Consider the following 20692-nt stretch of genomic DNA (forward strand, 5'->3'; position numbering starts at 1 on the left):
ACCGGTTAGGTCAGCCTCACACCTTTAAAAAGGGGCACTGTGGAGTTTTTAAAATGAATTTAAGTTAGTTCAAACTAGATGTTAGCTTGCCTACAAACGTTGTCCAGTCAATAACTACCTGACATAGTTGTAACTTATTTTCTGGCATAAATATGTGAAGGGTGTACTGCTGGTTGCAATCTGAAACCTTGCTGCTAGAAGCCACTAAAACTACACAACACACCTTTAACTTACATTTACTATAAATTGATTTTGAGACTGTAAAACTAAACATTCTCTTTGTGATAACTTTCATCAAGCACTGTATAAATACAACATAATTTAAACAGGCCAGAAGGGAACCAAGCTGAAGAGAATAAATTGAGTGATGGATAACGTTAATAGTGTAGGCGGTGTAGTACAGACATTAGCCATCAACCTCTGCTGTCTGCATCCTGGAGCTGATTTGTGTAGATTTTTAGAACAATGACTTTAGTTAAACAAACTTTTTTATGGTCCACTTCTTTTAAAGTTAAGAAGCCTAGTTGCTGCAACTAACCGCCCGCCGTATTATGCATATCACTCTAAACCTCAATATAATTTTAAACTAGTCAGTTAGATAAAGATTCACCCACAAATAGCAGAAATGGGGACTGAAGTTCACTCAAGTCGCACACACAGTGACTTGAGACTTTAGACTCAGACTCAAGACTGGGACTTGTGAACGATCAGGAAATGTCTGACGATGTCTGATATTGGTGTTGGGTGAATATTTTGATTGCCACACTTCGCATGCTGGGTTTTCTATGACTCTGAATTGAGACTCGACTTGGACCTGTGAACAAGGACCTGACAATTGACTTGGACTTGCAAAAAATGACTTGCGAGCATCTTTGCTGTACAGTTGTAATGAAGGGGGAAATGAGCTACAGAGACCAAAACTGTTTTTGTACCAGGCTATAAACATGTTTATTTAGGTTCATTTTATTTTACTTTTCATACATTTTACTGCACATGGCAAAGAATGTAGGAGCAATAGATCAATCCAATCGATTCTACTTAAAGGGATAGTAGGGAATTTCTGAAGTGGAACTGTATGAAGAACTTATCGACAGTCAGTGTAGTACCTGCAGTAAATGGTCAGTGCATCCTCAGGAGAAACGTTGTATCTGCACAGAAGCTAAGCAGTGTACTGCTGTGGACAGGATCATGCAAAAACAGAAGTTCTACAGTTGAGAAAATGTAGTTCTAAAGGCCTTGACTGAAGTGCTGAAAATATTCTACACACAGCATCAGTGGGGCTTTTTTTAATTGGCTAAAACACATTTTGCAGCTGACAGTACATTGCTTAGCTTCCATGTCGGTACAACTCTTTTTCTCCAAACTGGCGATATGCCGACCCCCCATGTACTGCAGGTAATACACTGACAGTGGAAGTACCTCATACAGCCCTGCTTCAAAAGTCCCCAACTAACCCTTTTAAATGAAAGCACATGGTTCCTGCAAAAAGGAACGGGCTGAGGTTGAATAGTGAAGAAAGGTCCTTCTGCCAAACCAGCTCTGCCTTATCTTGACACAGTCAGTAAAGCCATAATGAAGCTTTCTAAAGAGAACATGTAATTCAGGAGGGAATTTTGCATATCTCACATGACTGACAAAATGTGTGAAAGACAAAAAAATACAATTGTCAGCTACCTACAGGAACAAGACAGATATGCCAGCACAGGTGAAAAGAGCAGTCCGTTAGAAAAAGAAGTCACCGTTTTACACTCCACAGAACTACGGTGAGGATGTACATGAAATCGTGGTGACGGCGCTGTGCTCACATCCTCCATCGTCTCACACTTGCATCACTGGACGAGCCTCTTTTGCACGGAGGTCCACCCCAGAGGCAGCGAAGCCGGTCCCACCCTGTCGGAACCCATTACAGACCATCAGCACTGCTTTCACACTATGTGACACATCTGACTACAAATACATTTTGGAGAAATCTGGGGGACAAAAACCATTAGTAAATCCTGTTGCTGCATTAGGGTGTAGCAGACAGAGCTAAAGACGAGAAAGCAATCCACCCCACAGAAGTACACACATACCCTCTGCAGGGGTATGATGTCTTTGTCCGACAGCTTGTCTCCAGTCACAGGATCAATCATGTCCTTCTTGATCAACTTCTCCACACACTCCTGAGTCACCACGGCACCCCTGAACACACGACAGAGTATCAGTTATCCGCTCAGAGTCCTGACAAGAGAACACCGTGTGTGTCAGAGCATAGGTAGACATGTTGGCACTCACGAGCGTCTCAGAACAGCGCAGGGGACACTGTTGCCCAGGACGTCTCTGGTTACGGCGCACACATACCTGTCCTGATGAGAGAGAACTGGATTATACCTTACTACCAACAGTAGAGGAAATCCATCTGTTCATGCATACAGAACAAGACTTGAGCAGGACTGAAACGATTCATCGATTAATAAAATGCATCGACACAAATTCTTTGCATCAATGCTTTGTCTAATCCATGTAACTATACAGCACAGTGTTCAAGGAAGTTTTTCCTTGCCTCTGTCGCCTTGTGCTTTGCTCTTGGTGGGAACTGTTGGGCTTCTGTAAATAGCATCATAGAGTACGGTCTAGACCTGCTCTTTTATGAAAAGCGCTGTGAGATAACTGTTGTTGTGATTTGGCGCTATATAAATAAAATTTAATTGTTCCGCAGGGACATTTATTACTGTCGCACATCGCGCTTACGCTGTGAACACGACGTGATTATGATGGAGCTGTTTGCAAAGTGGGGGAAGAGAGAGAAAACAGTGAGGGACAAAAGAAGAAAGTGTCCAAAGTATGGGATTATTTCAAGCTAAAGAAAACAACTCAGTAACTAATGTTACTGTCCGTCCACCGTAAAACAAAACTTTTGTCGCCTCGGCAACAGCACGATGGCACCTGATCAGAAAGCAGCCAGTGTTCTGCCAGCGGACCACAGACAAGGTAAACAGTAACTTTAGCATTCAACTGAAATCCTGATTGATTGTTGAGTTGAAGCCAAAGTAAGCCGCAGTCCTCAGCTGAAAATGTGACCACGTGCGTTTGTTGTTCTCCTTTTTGGGCTGTGAGTTGTGATTTTACTCATATGAAACAGTATATAGTATGTTGTTGAGAATTATTTTAGAACATTACAGCCTAAATTGTTATTAATTACTAGAGCGATGGTGGTCTACATTGTCATCATTTAGTGTTATTTTATGGTGTAAAGTTAAGATCACAGTGTTAAGACTCTGTGTCTAAATGCCCAGAGGCAGTAGCACATGTGTGTGTGTGTGTGTGTAAGCAGACACGGGTGCTCTGGGAGCAGAATGAGCTCAGCAAGGCATCATCAAAAACAGCAGCAAAGTTAAACGTAGAAGCAGAATTAGTGAAAATTGTGTTACAAAACATACATAAATGTAGTCCATCACAGTAAGAATGTCCTGTCTTTAGCACAGAGCACAAGAGACACCAGCTTATTCCACAAAGTCAGGTCATTGGTGAAAACAGCATGATCAGCAGAGGGCATCCCTAGGTCATCATTTTTGATCATTTTAGTATCCTTAATTAGTAGTAATCACTAATCATTCTTAATCATTTTATTATCGTTAATCAGTATTAATAAGTAGTCATTCTTAAGTCAGAATTTTTAATCATTTTATTATCCTTGATTAGTATTAATCATAAATCATTCTTAGTTTATTAATTATCCTTACTTACTTCTTAATCTTTGAACATTACCTAGATGTGCCTTGTCTTTACTTAGAAGTGCTGTGCTGTAGTCATGAATGCAGTAACAAGCTCACTGGGGTTAAGATCCCTGAGTGGGAGCACTGACTGCAGACACTGAGACTATGCACGCCTTGTTCAGCTGTTATCTACTGTAGATTTATGACTGCAGGACAGGCTGCAGGTGTTCAAAATCTGCAGTGACAAGTGCATGCTTTGGTCTGCTGTTATCTACTGCTGTTATGACTGCATGAGGAACTGTTGATGTGTCAGTCTGCTGATATTAAGACTACATGTTTATTTACTTAATTAATTAAGGGGTCGATTGTCAACTTCCAAGCTCTGATGCTTAGAGCCTGTGTGAGCTTTGAGTGAACTTGCTTATAGCATCATGTAAGCATTTGGTGAACTTGCTGAAGGAGCATTTGCTAACTTTGCATGGCAGAATGGGTGAGCTTCTGAGGCAGAAAGCGGATGAACAAATGATAAGCAGAAAGTAGAAAACAGCCAGTATAACAACAAGATTACTGTAAGAAGCATCAATGAAACAGCACTACATGTTATTCCTGTAGTAATGTTTTAAGAAATATAATTGTGTGTCAAATTATAGATGCATAACTTTTGAAAAAACGGTGAGATTTGAGTTGAAATATAAATGATGAATTTCTTATCCTGTAATAGAAAAATATAGAAAGTCAACAACACAGAATGATAAATGATAGTTGGAAAACTTGTTAATTGGTATAACAACACATGTGAACAGCATAAAAGCAGAAGATAAGAAATTCATCATAAAGAAAGGAAGGGGCACACCAGCCCAGAAGAGATATATAGAAGGCTGTCTGCAGACCATAGGGTTGACTCCATCCTCCGACCTGCAGAGATGTTGTACGGGTTTATTTGTCCTGTTTCGGAATAAACTCTTTTGCACCGACTCTTGACCGTCTCCAGAGGAGAATTTATTGACTATTGTGGGAAGTTAGAGTATTTTGACATAAGTTTATAAAGCTGGTGAAGGTGGGGACAAGGCTCACATCTGACCCAACAATGTGGCGGTCAGCGTTGAAGCAATGAATAGGAAACACTGCAGTGTGGTGCAGATTCTAGAGACTGTCATCTTAGTTCTGATAGTGGTAAAATTGCCTTATTATATAAATTGGTTTTTCATGCACTGGGATAGTGCATGAAAAACCAATCGCTGATCATCCCTTTAACAATTGATTTTCTCCTTACAGCCTCATTTTCATTAATGTGCATAGTCCCTTCTTAAATTAGGCTAAATAAACATGTCACTATCATTTTAAGATATAAAAAAAATACTAACCTAGCTTTTAATCTGGAAGTAAAAATAAATTTTTAAGTGAAGGTCAGTTTGTGTTGCAGAATGTGTGCAACTCGCAAATCGCAACAAGCCTACTGGACCCCTAACAAAAAGAAAGCTGGATTCTTCAGCTGCCTTCAGCGCCAACAAGTTGGCCAACAGACATCAATGAAATGTTTGTGTATACAAGAACTGATACAGCTCATACTCGTGATGTGGCATCTCTGGCAACTTTCTGTTTGGTTAAGCTGCAGTCTGATGGACAAGTTTGGAGAGGTCAGTCAGTTCTTGAGCCTTCCTAAATGTGTGTTAGCAGTCATGTTGGGTTGTGTGGTTTGTTTTTCAGATTTTTTTAAACAAAAAGGTGCTAGTAGTGGTGGATGTAAACTGACCTGGCGGGTAAGCAGGGCCACTCGGTCCAGACTCGAGTCCAGCGGGGTGAAGCGCACTGTGATAAGCTCATTCATTTTAATGGGTCGTCCTGACATGGGACACAACACAGCCTTGCTCTGACGGACATCAGGGAAGGAGAGAAAGGGCAGCGATTACAAACGCATACATTTCACATAACGTTACATCAGTCTAGTAGACAGAGACAGGTTTCGATCTTTGGATCCAAGGTCACGCTGACTTCTGCCTTTAAAATAGTGTCAACATTAAACAGAGCGATAAACAAATCAAACAGAGAGAATATCACATCACTTAAAGCAAGCAGATGACCTGGCCACAACTCCAACTGCACACACAGTGCGTGACACAAGCCTCTAGCCCCACGAGAGGCTGTAAGCTGAATTACACCTGCTGGAAAACACCTGCTGGAAAACACCTGGGACCCACGGTTTTTCACTGCCCGCTATTTGTCCTGCTCATTCAGACAGGAGACCAATATGTTAAACTGCCATCAGATTACCATAGAGAGCTGCATGTCTGCCAGGGGCTCAACAGTATTGTCTATGAATATAATCCCCCAAAGTAAACACTGAAAATATGTAATTTGCTGACTAAGAAACAGGATACAACAATGCGTGTGAAACCACAGGAGAGGCCACTCACTGGTTTCTTGAGCTGGGTAGGCTTGGCCTCTGGTGTCAGAGAAGGAATCCAGAAACTGGGCAGGCTCTGGCTGGAACTGGCAACTGAACCAGCGCTGGAGGACTCTGCTGAGCTGCTGTCTGTACTGGCCTTCTCGCTTCCTTTGCTCTGCGCTGAATGGGGAAAAACTGTTGTACTTTACACTTTCCACCGGCTCAACACTGCGAATGCCTTTTCTAATTATGACTGGAAGGCTGAGAAATTTAAAAGCTAGTAATTGGGACAAGATGAAGACAAAGCTGTCGAGATCCTGAAGCACAGATGTTTCGAAACGTGGTACAAAACGCCAGTGTCAGGTGACCATGGTCATATTTGACGCTTTTGTCCCAAGGACAGATGATCCTTTATTTATTGGCTAGAGCAATGTGCTGTATATCCATACCTATATATGAAGGAAAAAAAATACTTCTGCATGTAGAATTTGGAAACGCTGGTCAGTCCTTGTTTCACTGAAACCACAATCCAGATGTGATGAAATCAAAAGTGACCAGTAGGTGTCACTTTGGAGACAGTTGTTTCCAAGCCTCGACACAATTTCCAGCACAATTGCTGGATTGGCCAGATCTTCTTTTAAAAGTGATCATGTGGCATGGTTGAAAAAAAGAATTTACAAAAGCTAAATTAATAGAATTATAAAGATTATATACAAAAATTAATTTAAAAAAAAAAAAAAAAAAGTCTCCAAAAGTGCATATGATTTTTCCAGCAGCACTTTTAGTGGCAAGTTTTTTCATCTGCGCACCAGACACTGTTACCAGGTAGCATTTATGAGCTGCAGTGAAATCAAATGTTGCTACTTATTTGATTAGTTATTGTGTTATTTAACATTATAGGTTGTCGTTGCTCTCATGAAAACAAAAATGCAGTTCAGCCGAATTAAAAAACCCATCTGTCCTTCTCCTTAACAGATGTTGACTGTGAGGCCCAGTTCAGGAGTTTCATGGTAGGAGGAGGTTTTTTGTAATAATGACCTGAAGTCATTATTACAAAAAACCTCCTCCTACCATGTGTCGCTAATGTGGACATCTTTTTCCCCTTCAAAATGAGCCAGTTTAGTGTGGACATGGTCTCAGTTCAGTGAGACAGAGGGCATGCAGTAATATAATGAAGACAAACACGTACCAGATGTGAATGGGTTGATGGGTTTGGACACAATGCTGTTCTCCCTGGTTTTAAACCGCTCGACCCTCTCTCTTTCCTCTGACTTGGACTCAAGCTGGCTGTTGCTCTTCTGCGCTTGCTTCTGCTTCTCATACGCCTAAAGAGTTGGCGAGGAAAACACAGCAGAGTTTTATGACGGGAGGAGTTTTTGGTCTGAGGGAAATATCTGCTCACTGCTCCACTGTGTCTGAGCAGGTCGTGTACAGCTTTTTTACAGCTGCTCTCTGAAAACGATGCTATGAGAGTGCTGAGAGTGGACTGCAACAGCAAAGACAGACAGGTTAGCAAAGACTGGAGGAACATCAAATGCAGATGCCTCTGTGCACCAGCTCACTGAGCAGTTTGGGGAGTTTGAAAATGACGTGAATAAAATGCTGTGACCTACAGAGGATTTTGGACCAACATGCAAGACAATGCTCTCCACCACCATCTCCATAAGAAGAGATGATATAATATTTACTCATCTCCTCGGTGATGTATGTGACTGTCTCTGAAGCTGTATGTCCTTTTGTACTGTCTGGCTGTGTTTCCTTCTGGATTTCCGTGAGATGACCAGATTAAATAAAGGTGGTGTATATAAATGAGGGAATATCTTGCTGTTCATTCCTCCAATAGAGTTTCAGTGGAGGCTTGTGGTGGCCTGACTCCATATTAAGACACTTCCTGTCCCCCATCTGTATAATACTCAACAGTATTAAAAGACAGTATAGATCAGAGGTTTTCAAAGGCGGGTTTCAGGAGAGACACAGTTATTACATTAGTTAAAGACAGAGTTTTTTTTAGGAACTGTCTTTCCCTGAGTCAGAAACTAATAAATGCCTTAAGAGTCAACAAAGAGCTTTACTGGAAGTACTTGGTATCTGAAGTTATGTCAAACAGCAATATTAGGCTACCTTGGCTCATCTGTTGGGTGTCTGTGATCATAACATAATCATGACCAGTGTTGGGCAGTAACAATAACTGTAATAATATAAATTTTCCCAGTAACTAGTAGTGTAACAGATTACTTTTCCAAAACAGTAATATTCTTACAGTTACTAATCCAAGTAACGCTGCGTCACTGAACGCTCGATCCTTGACGTGAATGCACGATTGTGCTGCAGGTCAGCGGCACCGGATGTTATGTTTTTATGGTCAGCTGTTAGCCAAGAAGCTAAAGGTAGACTGGAGAATAAGGGAGAAAGACGTTCTTTTCACAGCTGTAAGCATCACTGTTGTTGTGTCACAGTCTAAGATGAAAAGAACATATACGTCCGTTGAACAACTTTGTGTGACCAGCAAAAAGCCATTCTATATTTAATTTATTGAAGCATCTGCTGAAGCAGCACAGCAACGTGAAACTTACAGAAAGAAACTCCGGCAGCTGCTGCCAGCGATGCTTGGACTCGTCAGGAGAGAGTGGAGTTAAGCAACGTTTTGTAAAAATACTGACTACTGCTCTTATAAATACATGTGTAGAAAAACAGTAGTTCAAACATCAGGATTAACTTGCTTCATTTTTTTTATTTCAGCCAGTGGTGTTAAAAAACGTTATATGTTCTGTAAAAACCAAAGTCCTTGCTGCTGATATGAATATAAGTTAAAAAGTCAGTAGAGACGGCTTTGTTTGGGGAGGGGGAGGGTGGTGGTGGTGAAAGTAAAATAGTAACGTAACTTGTTACTTATCGCCCAGTAATAAGTAACTAGTAACTTATTACAATTTCTGAGTAACTTGCCCAACACTGATCATGATTCCATAGAAATCCAGGAATTAGAACCAAGCAAATAGCAAGGGGGGGCGAGGGGACACCTTTTTCCAAGCTTTGTCTGAGGAGAGGCCCACACTGAAAACCCCTGGTATAGGTGAGGAGACTGACTGGAGGCGTAACAGTCCGTTGTTGTCCAGTACAGTCAGCTGTGTGGCAGCAAAGTTAAGATACAAACTTTCAGCTGTCTTTTTCTGCAATCGTCCATTTTAAGTGTCAGCACAGCTGTTTTTTTTATCAACCTTGTATTATTGTCAACTTCGTCAAGACGATGCGAGGCCAATCTTTTTGTTAGCCAAATAAAAAAAGAAGGTGTCTAGAAAAACAACCTGATAACCTTAACGTGTATGCAACAGTTCAGTGTGGACGTAGTCTGAGACAGCGTGGGGCTTACCTTCATTTTTTTCGCAATTTCTGTCTTCTGGTGGAGGATGTATTCAAGAATGGCCTGTTTTTCATACAAGTATCCATCTGGACTGAGGCAGCAACAGAAACAAGACATACAAGTTTGGATCTGTGGCCACATGATAAGGTTATACATTGTGTGTGTATGTGTGTGTTTGTGTGTGTGTGCACGTGTGTGTGTAGGAGAGAGAAACATACGTCACCACAGGATCCCGGCAGGGCTGCAGGGACAGGCAGCAGCAGTCAAAATCTTTGATTGCATCTTTACCCAGTCGAATGCTCTGTGTCCCGTAACCAGACGCCGCTGAGCAGGAGGAGAGCAACACATATTAACATGTTCCCCGTGTTTCAAGTTCATTACCACCCCTGTGAAGAGCACTCAGAACATTAGGGGACTGGGTTGGGGGGACTTCTCACCTGTGTCTTTCTTCTTCTCGTGGTATGTGTAGACAGCCCCGGCTGTGCAATTCTTTCCATGGCGAGTCATTGTACTTCAGATTTTTTCCGTTTAATCAGCTAATCTAGAAGTGTTGGAAGGAGAGATAACTTCATGGTGTTCATGATGCTTTGGGCATTGATGCTAACATTAGCTGCTAAACGTAAACATCAAAACACATGCACAGACTTAATGTATTCAGAAAAGGTTTCATTAGAAAAACAACAAACGAGCCGTGGCTAAAGAACAACTGTCTAACAGAGTCATTACCTGTGCCGTTTAGAGGGTAGAACGTTACCTGGAGAAGAAATATGTAGAACAAGCTCCAAACATCGACACCTCTGCCTCTTCTCCTGCTTCCGCTTCCGCCTTCTTCTTCTTTGGGGTTTTATGGCAGCTGCTGTCATCCTCCATGTTGCACCACCGCCACCTTCTGGTTTCATTCTGCGCTCCAATCGCAGTTGGATATCGGAATTTCCGACCAGAAATTTACAAGCTCAAAACGTAAACACGACACATGGCTGACCGTGACAGACTGGTGTTTCTTATGTACACACGACTCAACTCCCTGCAAGTGCCCTTGGTGTTACTTAAAAAGATAGCCGTTGTAATGAAAATTGTTGACATAGATATGACACTTGTAAAGTTAACTGTTCACGTCTTGCCACATCAGTAGGTCAGTAAATGTATATTTCCCAATGTTTTTACATTTTAACATTTTTAACGTTAGCCCGAATAGCCTAACTTATGTGCAGAGAAGATGACTTTCAGAAACTGTTAACCGTAACCAGGTAGCCTAGCTAATAACAGTGACGACATATTTTCACATCAATTAAATGCAGAACATGTTTTACTAGGCTATTTGATAGTAGGCATATGTCTTATTTTAATGCAGTACAGGCAAAAATACTTTACGTTGCCTTTTAGTTGATCTGCGCTTCCACGGGTGTTGCCTCTTCATGAGGTCGGAGTGGGTGGATTTGCCCTGAGTTTACATTAGGAAACCGCGACAGAGTGGCGTTCCAATGTCGTAGGAGGTGGGACATGTTCGAGTTCCGAGTTGTCTCGAACGCAGCATTATTCTTCGTCAATTACCTGGCGCCGGTGTTCTGTTAAAAACAGTTTCCCTGTCGATACGCGTTACTCCATTACCTAAAACTGAACCAAAGAGGGCGCTACCATTCTAACCATTTTTTTTGTTGGACCAGCAGCCACAAGCATATGCGCATTAGCCCTCACGCTTTCACCCTCTCTGGCTTTTCCCGCAAAAATATATATTTCATCATGGAGAAATGATAACACACTAACACGCTGAGTGGTTACAGAGTAACCAGCACACATTCTGCAACACAAACTGACCTTCACTTAAAAATGTATTTTTACTTCCAGATTAAAATCTAGGTTAGTATTTTTTTATATCTTAAAATGATAGTGACATGTTTATTTAGCCTAATTTAAGAAGGGACTATGCACATTAATGAAAATGAGGCTGTAAGGCCAGATTTAACCTTACAGGCAAATTTTCAGCTGCAGTTCTGTCAGGGAAAATCAACATTTTATACACAAGTAAAATATCTGCAAATTGTGATCATGTTTTCCCACTTCAAGAAATGATATTTAATTCAGATGTTACGATGAAGATATGAATTAGACTTTTTACCCAATATGTAGGCTTACAACAAAACATATTTTAGTTGCTGTGATTGTTCTTCCTGTCCATACTAGTAGGTATCTTCCAAACCTTTTAGCACAGTATGTTACAGTGTGCTTCCAGAGTTTCCTTGCAAAGCTGTGGCAGAGGGATAGTGAGGGAGAGGGAATGTGGTACTAAAAGACTGTAACATTAGAAGTTCACTTGATTTACCAACTCAGACACCTCATAGAACACCAGAATTAATTTATACACAGTACAAGAACTGTGCATTTTGTCTCCCGTCACTTACACTGAAATTGCTTTAAGAATGATCTGTCTGTAGCCAGTACAGACCATGAACACGTCCATGCTGGGCATGTGAGTAGAGGCTTTAAAAGGTGTGTAGATCCATCAGGGGCATCAGTAAATGATAAATACTGTTTGGAGAGCAGACACTTCAGGTAGCTATTGAGGAAACTATGTCCTGAACCAACAGTTAGCAGTGCCTCTGTTTCCCTTATATGTACATGTCTTGTTTATTTCTGTGTGAACAGCAGCATTTCCTGCCTATGTGACTGTGGATTTCCTGTTAGCAGATCCCTACACCCATTGCAAATAAAGCTCCAACTAACAGATGCACAGAATCAAATGTCACTGGCTTAAAAGAGATAAGAAATTAAGGATAGAAAAACATCATCCATAAGGAATGGAAGTGGCAGATGTCTCTATACCTTATGCATGTAAGGAATTCACTGGTTTTAGCATTGACTGCCCTGGTTCTTCAGTACCCTAGTGAAAATTAAACCTCAAAATACTTGAGTGAAAATTAATACATTTTTTGTAGCATGATATTCTCTCAGGATGCAGGAAGACATGAATCAAGTGTAATCAGGGAGGAGCATCTTCTTGCATAGATAAACACAGTAGATCTATAAACACCCAGTTGGCCCTGTAGTTATCATCTTAGTTCATACCAGCAGGTCCAGAACTGACCATATAAGGTCAAATATATTCAGGTTGTTAGGTTTCTATGGTGACACACTTAATAAAGTCTGAAGTTAATGATGTGGCGAGACTGGTAAAGGATGCTATAGCAGATAATAAGTGGGACTAGACCTCCCTCATAAACAACTATCCCCCATAGACAGCCCGCCCAGCAGTTATCAAAGCCACTTCTCTTTATCTGCACTCTTTGAACATGAGCCCATCACTATCACTCCATCAGCACCCTGCCCTCCAGCTCACCATCACTTCCCATCCTGATGCCTGATGCACATTCTTTCTATCTTCAACACAAACACTACATTGCAGTGAAGCTATAACATCAGAGCGACGCTATACCATCAGAGTGTAGCTATAACATTGCAGTGAAGCTATAACATCAGAGCGACGCTATACCATCAGAGTGTAGCTATAACATTGCAGTGAAGCTATAACATCAGAGTGACGCTATAACATCAGAGCGACGCTATACCATCAGAGTGTAGCTATAACATTGCAGTGAAGCTATAACATCAGAGCGACGCTATACCATCAGAGTGTAGCTATAACATTGCAGTGAAGCTATACCATCAGAGTGTAGCTATAACATTGCAGTGAAGCTATAACATCAGAGCGACGCTATACCATCAGAGTGTAGCTATAACATAGCAGTGAAGCTATAACATCAGAGCGACGCTATAACATCAGAGCGACGCTATACCATCAGAGTGTAGCTATAACATCAGAGCGACACTATACCATCAGAGTGTAGCTATAACATTGCAGTGAAGCTATAACATCAGAGTGACGCTATAACATCAGAGTGACGCTATACCATCAGAGTGTAGCTATAACATCAGAGCGAAGCTATAACATCAGAGCGACGCTATAACATCAGAGCGACGCTATACCATCAGAGTGTAGCTATAACATCAGAGCGAAGCTATAACATCAGAGCGACGCTATAACATCAGAGCGACGCTATACCATCAGAGTGTAGCTATAACATAGCAGTGAAGCTATAACATCAGAGCGACGCTATAACATCAGAGCGACGCTATACCATCAGAGTGTAGCTATAACATCAGAGTGACGCTATAACATCAGAGCGACGCTATAACATCAGAGTGTAGCTATAACATCAGAGTGAAGCTATAACATCAGAGTGACGCTATAACATCAGAGCGACGCTATAACATCAGAGTGTAGCTATAACATTGCAGTGAAGCTATAACATCAGAGTGACGCTATAACATCAGAGCGACGCTATACCATCAGAGTGTAGCTATAACATTGCAGTGAAGCTATAACATCAGAGCGACGCTATAACATCAGAGTGTAGCTATAACATCAGAGTGACGCTATAACATCAGAGTGATGCTATACCATCAGAGTGTAGCTATAACATCAGAGTGACGCTATAACATCAGAGCGACGCTATACCATCACAGTGACACTATAAAATTGCAGTGAAGCTATAACATCAGAGTGACACTATAACATTGCAGTGAAGCTATAACATCAGAGTGACGCTATAACATCAGAGCGACGCTATAACATCAGAGTGACGCTATAACATCAGAGCGACGCTATACCATCAGAGTGTAGCTATAACATTGCAGTGAAGCTATAACATCACAGTGACGCTATAACATCAGAGTGACGCTATAACTTCAGAGTGACGCTATAACATCACAGTGACACTATAACATTGCAGTGAAGCTATAACATCAGATTGACGCTATAACATCAGAGTGACGCTATAACATCAGAGTGACGCTATAACTTCAGAGTGACGCTATAACATCACAGTGACACTATAACATTGCAGTGAAGCTATAACATCAGATTGACGCTATAACATTGCAGTGAAGCTATAACATCAGAGTGACGCTATAACTTCAGATTGACGCTATAACATCAGAGTGACGCTATAACATCAGAGTGACGCTATAACATCAGAGTGACGCTATAACTTCAGAGTGACGCTATAATATCACAGTGACACTATAACATTGCAGTGAAGCTATAACATCAGATTGACGCTATAATATCAGAGTGACGCTATAACATCAGAGCGACGCTATACCATCAGAGTGACACTATAACATTGCAGTGAAGCTATAACATCAGATTGACGCTATAACATCAGAGTGAAGCTATAACTTCAGAGTGACGCTATAACATCAGAGTGACGCTATAACTTCAGAGTGACGCTATAACATCAGAGTGACGCTATAACATCACAGTGACACTATAACATTGCAGTGAAGCTATAACATCAGATTGACACTATACCATCAGAGTGTAGCTATAACATCAGAGTGACGCTATAACATCAGAGCGACGCTATACCATCAGAGTGTAGCTATAACATTGCAGTGAAGCTATAACATCAGAGCGACGCTATACCATCAGAGTGTAGCTATAACATTGCAGTGAAGCTATAACATCAGAGCGACGCTATAACATCAGAGTGAAGCTATAACATCAGAGCGACGCTATACCATCAGAGTGTAGCTATAACATTGCAGTGAAGCTATAACATCAGAGCGACGCTATAACATCAGAGCGACGCTATACCATCAGAGTGAAGCTATAACATCAGAGCGACGCTATACCATCAGAGTGAAGCTATAACATCAGAGCGACGCTATACCATCAGAGTGTAGCTATAACATCAGAGTGACGCTATAACATCAGAGCGACGCTATACCATCAGAGTGACACTATACCATCAGAGTGACACTATAACATCAGAGTGACGCTATAACATCAGAGCGACGCTATACCATCAGAGTGACACTATAACATTGCAGTGAAGCTATAACATCAGAGCGACGCTATAACATCAGAGTGACGCTATAACATCAGAGTGACGCTATAACTTCAGAGTGACGCTATAACATCACAGTGACACTATAACATTGCAGTGAAGCTATAACATCAGAGTGACGCTATAACATCAGAGTGACGCTATAACTTCAGAGTGACGCTATAACATCACAGTGACACTATAACATTGCAGTGAAGCTATAACATCAGATTGACGCTATAACATCAGAGCGACGCTATACCATCAGAGTGAAGCTATAACATCAGAGCGACACTATAACATCAGAGCGACGCTATACCATCAGAGTGACGCTATAACATCACAGTGACACTATAACATTGCAGTGAAGCTATAACATCAGAGTGAAGCTATAACATCAGAGCGACGCTATAACGTCAGAGTGTAGCTATAACATTGCAGTGAAGCTATAACATCAGAGTCACGCTATAACATCAGAGCGACGCTATAACATCAGAGTGACGCTATAACTTCAGAGTGACGCTATAACATCAGAGTGACACTATAACATTGCAGTGAAGCTATAACATCAGAGTGACGCTATAACATCAGAGCGACGCTATAACATCAGAGCGACGCTATAACATCAGAGTGACGCTATAACATCAGAGCGACGCTATAACATCAGAGCGACGCTATACCATCAGAGTGTAGCTATAACATCAGAGCGACACTATACCATCAGAGCGACGCTATACCATCAGAGTGAAGCTATAACATCAGAGCGACGCTATAACATCAGAGCGACACTATAACATCAGAGTGACGCTATAACTTCAGAGTGACGCTATAACATCACAGTGACACTATAACATTGCAGTGAAGCTATAACATCAGATTGACGCTATAACATCAGAGTGACGCTATAACATCAGAGTGACCCTATAACATCAGAGTGACGCTATAACATCAGAGCGACGCTATACCATCAGAGTGTAGCTATAACATCAGAGCGACACTATACCATCAGAGCGACGCTATACCATCAGAGTGAAGCTATAACATCAGAGCGACGCTATAACATCACAGTGACACTATAACATTGCAGTGAAGCTATAACATCAGATTGACGCTATAACATTGCAGTGAAGCTATAACATCAGATTGACGCTATAACATTGCAGTGAAGCTATAACATCAGAGTGACGCTATACCATCAGAATGTAGCTATAACATCAGAGCGACACTATACCATCAGAGCGACGCTATACCATCAGAGTGAAGCTATAACATCAGTGCGACGCTATAACATCACAGTGACACTATAACATTGCAGTGAAGCTATAACATCAGAGTGACGCTATAACATCAGAGTGACGCTATAACATCAGAGTGACGCTATAACTTCAGAGTGACGCTATAACGTCAGAGTGTAGCTATAACATTGCAGTGAAGCTATAACATCAGAGTCACGCTATAACATCAGAGCGACGCTATAACTTCAGAGTGACGCTATAACATCACAGTGACACTATAACATTGCAGTGAAGCTATAACATCAGATTGACGCTATAACATCAGAGTGACGCTATAACATCAGAGCGACACTATACCATCAGAGTGAAGCTATAACATCAGAGCGACGCTATAACATCACAGTGACACTATAACATTACATCGAAGCTGTAACATCAGATTGACGCTATAACATTACAGTGAAGCTATAACATCAGAGTGACGCTATAACATCAGAGCGACGCTATAACGTCAGAGTGTAGCTATAACATTGCAGTGAAGCTATAACATCAGAGTGACGCTATAACATTAGAGCGACGCTATAACATCAGAGTGACGCTATAACTTCAGAGTGACGCTATAACATCACAGTGACACTATAACATTGCAGTGAAGCTATAACATCAGATTGACGCTATAACATTGCAGTGAAGCTATAACATCAGAGTGACGCTATAACTTCAGATTGACGCTATAACATCAGAGTGACGCTATAACATCAGAGTGACGCTATAACATCAGAGTGACGCTATAACATCAGAGTGACGCTATAACTTCAGAGTGACGCTATAACATCAAAGTGACACTATAACATTGCAGTGAAGCTATAACATCAGATTGACGCTATAACATCAGAGTGACGCTATAACATCAGAGCGACGCTATACCATCAGAGTGACACTATAACATTGCAGTGAAGCTATAACATCAGATTGACGCTATAACATCAGAGTGACGCTATAACATTACATCGAAGCTGTAACATCACATCAGAGTGACAATATAACATTACAGAGAAGCTATAACATCACATCAGAGTGACAATATAACATTACAGAGAAGCTATAACATCACATCAGAGTGACAATATAACATTACAGAGAAGCTATAACATCACATCAGAGTGACGCTATAACATTGCAGTGAAGCTAGAACATCAGAGTGTAGCTATAACATTGCAGTGAAGCTATAACATCACAGTGACGCTATAGCATCAGAGTGAAGCTATAACATCACAGTGACGCTATGACATTGCAGTGAAGCTATAACATCACAGTGACGCTATAGCATCAGAGTGAAGCTATAACATCAGAGCGACGCTATAACATCACAGTGACACTATAACATTGCAGTGAAGCTATAACATCAGATTGACGCTATAACATTGCAGTGAAGCTATAACATCAGAGTGACGCTATAACATCAGAGCGACGCTATAACGTCAGAGTGTAGCTATAACATTGCAGTGAAGCTATAACATCAGAGTCACGCTATAACATTAGAGCGACGCTATAACATCAGAGTGACGCTATAACATCAGAGCGACGCTATAACGTCAGAGTGTAGCTATAACATTGCAGTGAAGCTATAACATCAGAGTCACGCTATAACATCAGAGTGACGCTATAACATCAGAGTGACGCTATAACTTCAGAGTGACGCTATAACATCACAGTGACACTATAACATTGCAGTGAAGCTATAACATCAGATTGACGCTATAACATTGCAGTGAAGCTATAACATCAGAGTGACGCTATAACTTCAGATTGACGCTATAACATCAGAGTGACGCTATAACATCAGAGTGACGCTATAACATCAGAGTGACGCTATAACTTCAGAGTGACGCTATAACATCAAAGTGACACTATAACATTGCAGTGAAGCTATAACATCAGATTGACGCTATAACATCAGAGTGACGCTATAACATCAGAGCGACGCTATACCATCAGAGTGACACTATAACATTGCAGTGAAGCTATAACATCAGATTGACGCTATAACATCAGAGTGACGCTATAACATTACATCGAAGCTGTAACATCAGAGTGACGATATAACATTACAGAGAAGCTATAACATCACATCAGAGTGACAATATAACATTACAGAGAAGCTATAACATCACATCAGAGTGACAATATAACATTACAGAGAAGCTATAACATCACATCAGAGTGACGCTATAACATTGCAGTGAAGCTAGAACATCAGAGTGTAGCTATAACATTGCAGTGAAGCTATAACATCACAGTGACGCTATAGCATCAGAGTGAAGCTATAACATCACAGTGACGCTATGACATTGCAGTGAAGCTATAACATCACAGTGACGCTATAGCATCAGAGTGAAGCTATAACATCACAGTGACGCTATGACATTGCAGTGAAGCTATAACATCACAGTGACGCTATAACATTACAGCAAAGCTATAGCTTCACATCAGAGTGACAATATAACATTACATCGAAGCTGTAACATCACATCAGAGTGACAATATAACATTACAGAGAAGCTATAACATCACATCAGAGTGACAATATAACATTACAGAGAAGCTATAACATCACATCAGAGTGACAATATAACATTACAGAGAAGCTATAACATCACATCAGAGTGACGCTATAACATCAGAGCGACGCTATACCATCAGAGTGTAGCTATAACATTGCAGTGAAGCTATAACATCACAGTGACGCTATAGCATCAGAGTGAAGCTATAACATCACAGTGACGCTATGACATTGCAGTGAAGCTATAACATCACAGTGACGCTATAGCATCAGAGTGAAGCTATAACATCACAGTGACGCTATGACATTGCAGTGAAGCTATAACATCACAGTGAAGCTATAACATCACAGTGACGCTATAACATTACAGCAAAGCTATAGCTTCACATCAGAGTGACAATATAACATTACATCGAAGCTGTAACATCACATCAGAGTGACAATATAACATTACATCGAAGCTGTAACATCACATCAGAGTGACAATATAACATTACATCGAAGCTGTAACATCACATCAGAGTGACAATATAACATTACATCGAAGCTGTAACATCACATCAGAGTGACAATATAACATTACACAGAAGCTATAACATCACATCAGAGTGACAATATAATATATATATATTTCAGAGAAGCTATAAAATTGCAGTGAAGCCACCAATCTGATGTAACATCAAAGTGAAGTGATGTACTGTAAAACCAAAAGGTTTGACTAGAAGGAGTCTTTACCAAGTGGTCCAGCAGCAGGACGTATGTGGAATTGTTTCTGGACAACAATGGAGGTCTATAGAGCTCCATCCTCTACAGAGGAAAAAGATGGAATTTGATACACAATACTTGTTAATTGATACAGTCTGGTTTGGGTCATTTCAATGAGATCTTATGATGATTTGCTTACAGAATAATCCACAATATCATTTATTCTTCAAGATCCAAAGCTTGCCAGCCAATAGTTACTTCAATACAAAGCCATTCAGGTGTCATAAATGTTGTTACTACCCTGAGGAATCAAAGACATAGACCTCACTGTCTTTTTGTACTAACCTCCTCCTGCACGCTGGGATTGTTTTAAGACTTCACTTCACAAATGTGAACCTATTTCAATGCAGAGTTGGCTGGGAGTTCGTGTGCTTGTCACACAGTGACAGATACGCGATCCGTTAACATGTCATGTCAACATGTTAACAGGTACATGAATCTCAAAGATCATAAATCACTTGTGAGTGACTCAGTCACACATGAACATACCAAGCATACTCAATGAACAACAAAATAATGGATCAATGAGATTATTTAGTACAATAATATAGAGATGGCTTAAGTAAAGTCAGTTTTACTTTAGAAATCAAAAAACCCTATAGTTATTTAGTGCTGAGCTTTCCCTGACCTCTAGAACTTTATTTACAGCCATCAAACATCTGCATCTCTTTATCTCTCCCTTTCTCATTAACACATCCCCCCGCCCCCCTCGTGGTTTTGGGTGTTTGTTGTTAGTTTCCTGTCACAGAGGAAGTGCCTCACCCAGCCGCCTGGCTCCCTATTGGCCCCAGATGAACACTGATTT

General features: G+C 40.9%; 1 protein-coding gene across 2 annotated transcripts; it reads right to left on the bottom strand.

The window, feature by feature from the left end:
• Positions 1 to 921: 921 nt before the first annotated feature.
• On the bottom strand, positions 922 to 10830 carry LOC119918880 (nitric oxide synthase interacting protein). Of its 2 annotated transcripts, none has more exons than XM_038739515.1 (10): positions 10194 to 10830; positions 9877 to 9980; positions 9658 to 9763; positions 9449 to 9530; positions 7271 to 7406; positions 6110 to 6261; positions 5449 to 5565; positions 2275 to 2345; positions 2073 to 2181; positions 922 to 1890 (listed from the first exon to the last, which is right to left on the bottom strand). In XM_038739515.1, exons 2-10 carry the CDS (start codon positions 9944 to 9946, stop codon positions 1819 to 1821), a joined length of 915 nt encoding a protein of 304 aa, XP_038595443.1. In that variant the 5' UTR covers positions 9947 to 9980; positions 10194 to 10830; the 3' UTR covers positions 922 to 1818. The 2 variants fall into 2 exon arrangements, with proteins under 2 accessions (XP_038595443.1, XP_038595447.1); XM_038739519.1 differs by having other exon boundaries at positions 10166 to 10830.
• Positions 10831 to 20692: the final 9862 nt, after the last annotated feature.

This window comes from Micropterus salmoides, unplaced genomic scaffold (genome assembly GCF_014851395.1).
Source record: "Micropterus salmoides isolate LMB-PRFRI ecotype aquatic unplaced genomic scaffold, ASM1485139v1 Ms_hic_scaffold_10, whole genome shotgun sequence".
Lineage (NCBI taxonomy): Eukaryota > Metazoa > Chordata > Actinopteri > Centrarchiformes > Centrarchidae > Micropterus > Micropterus salmoides.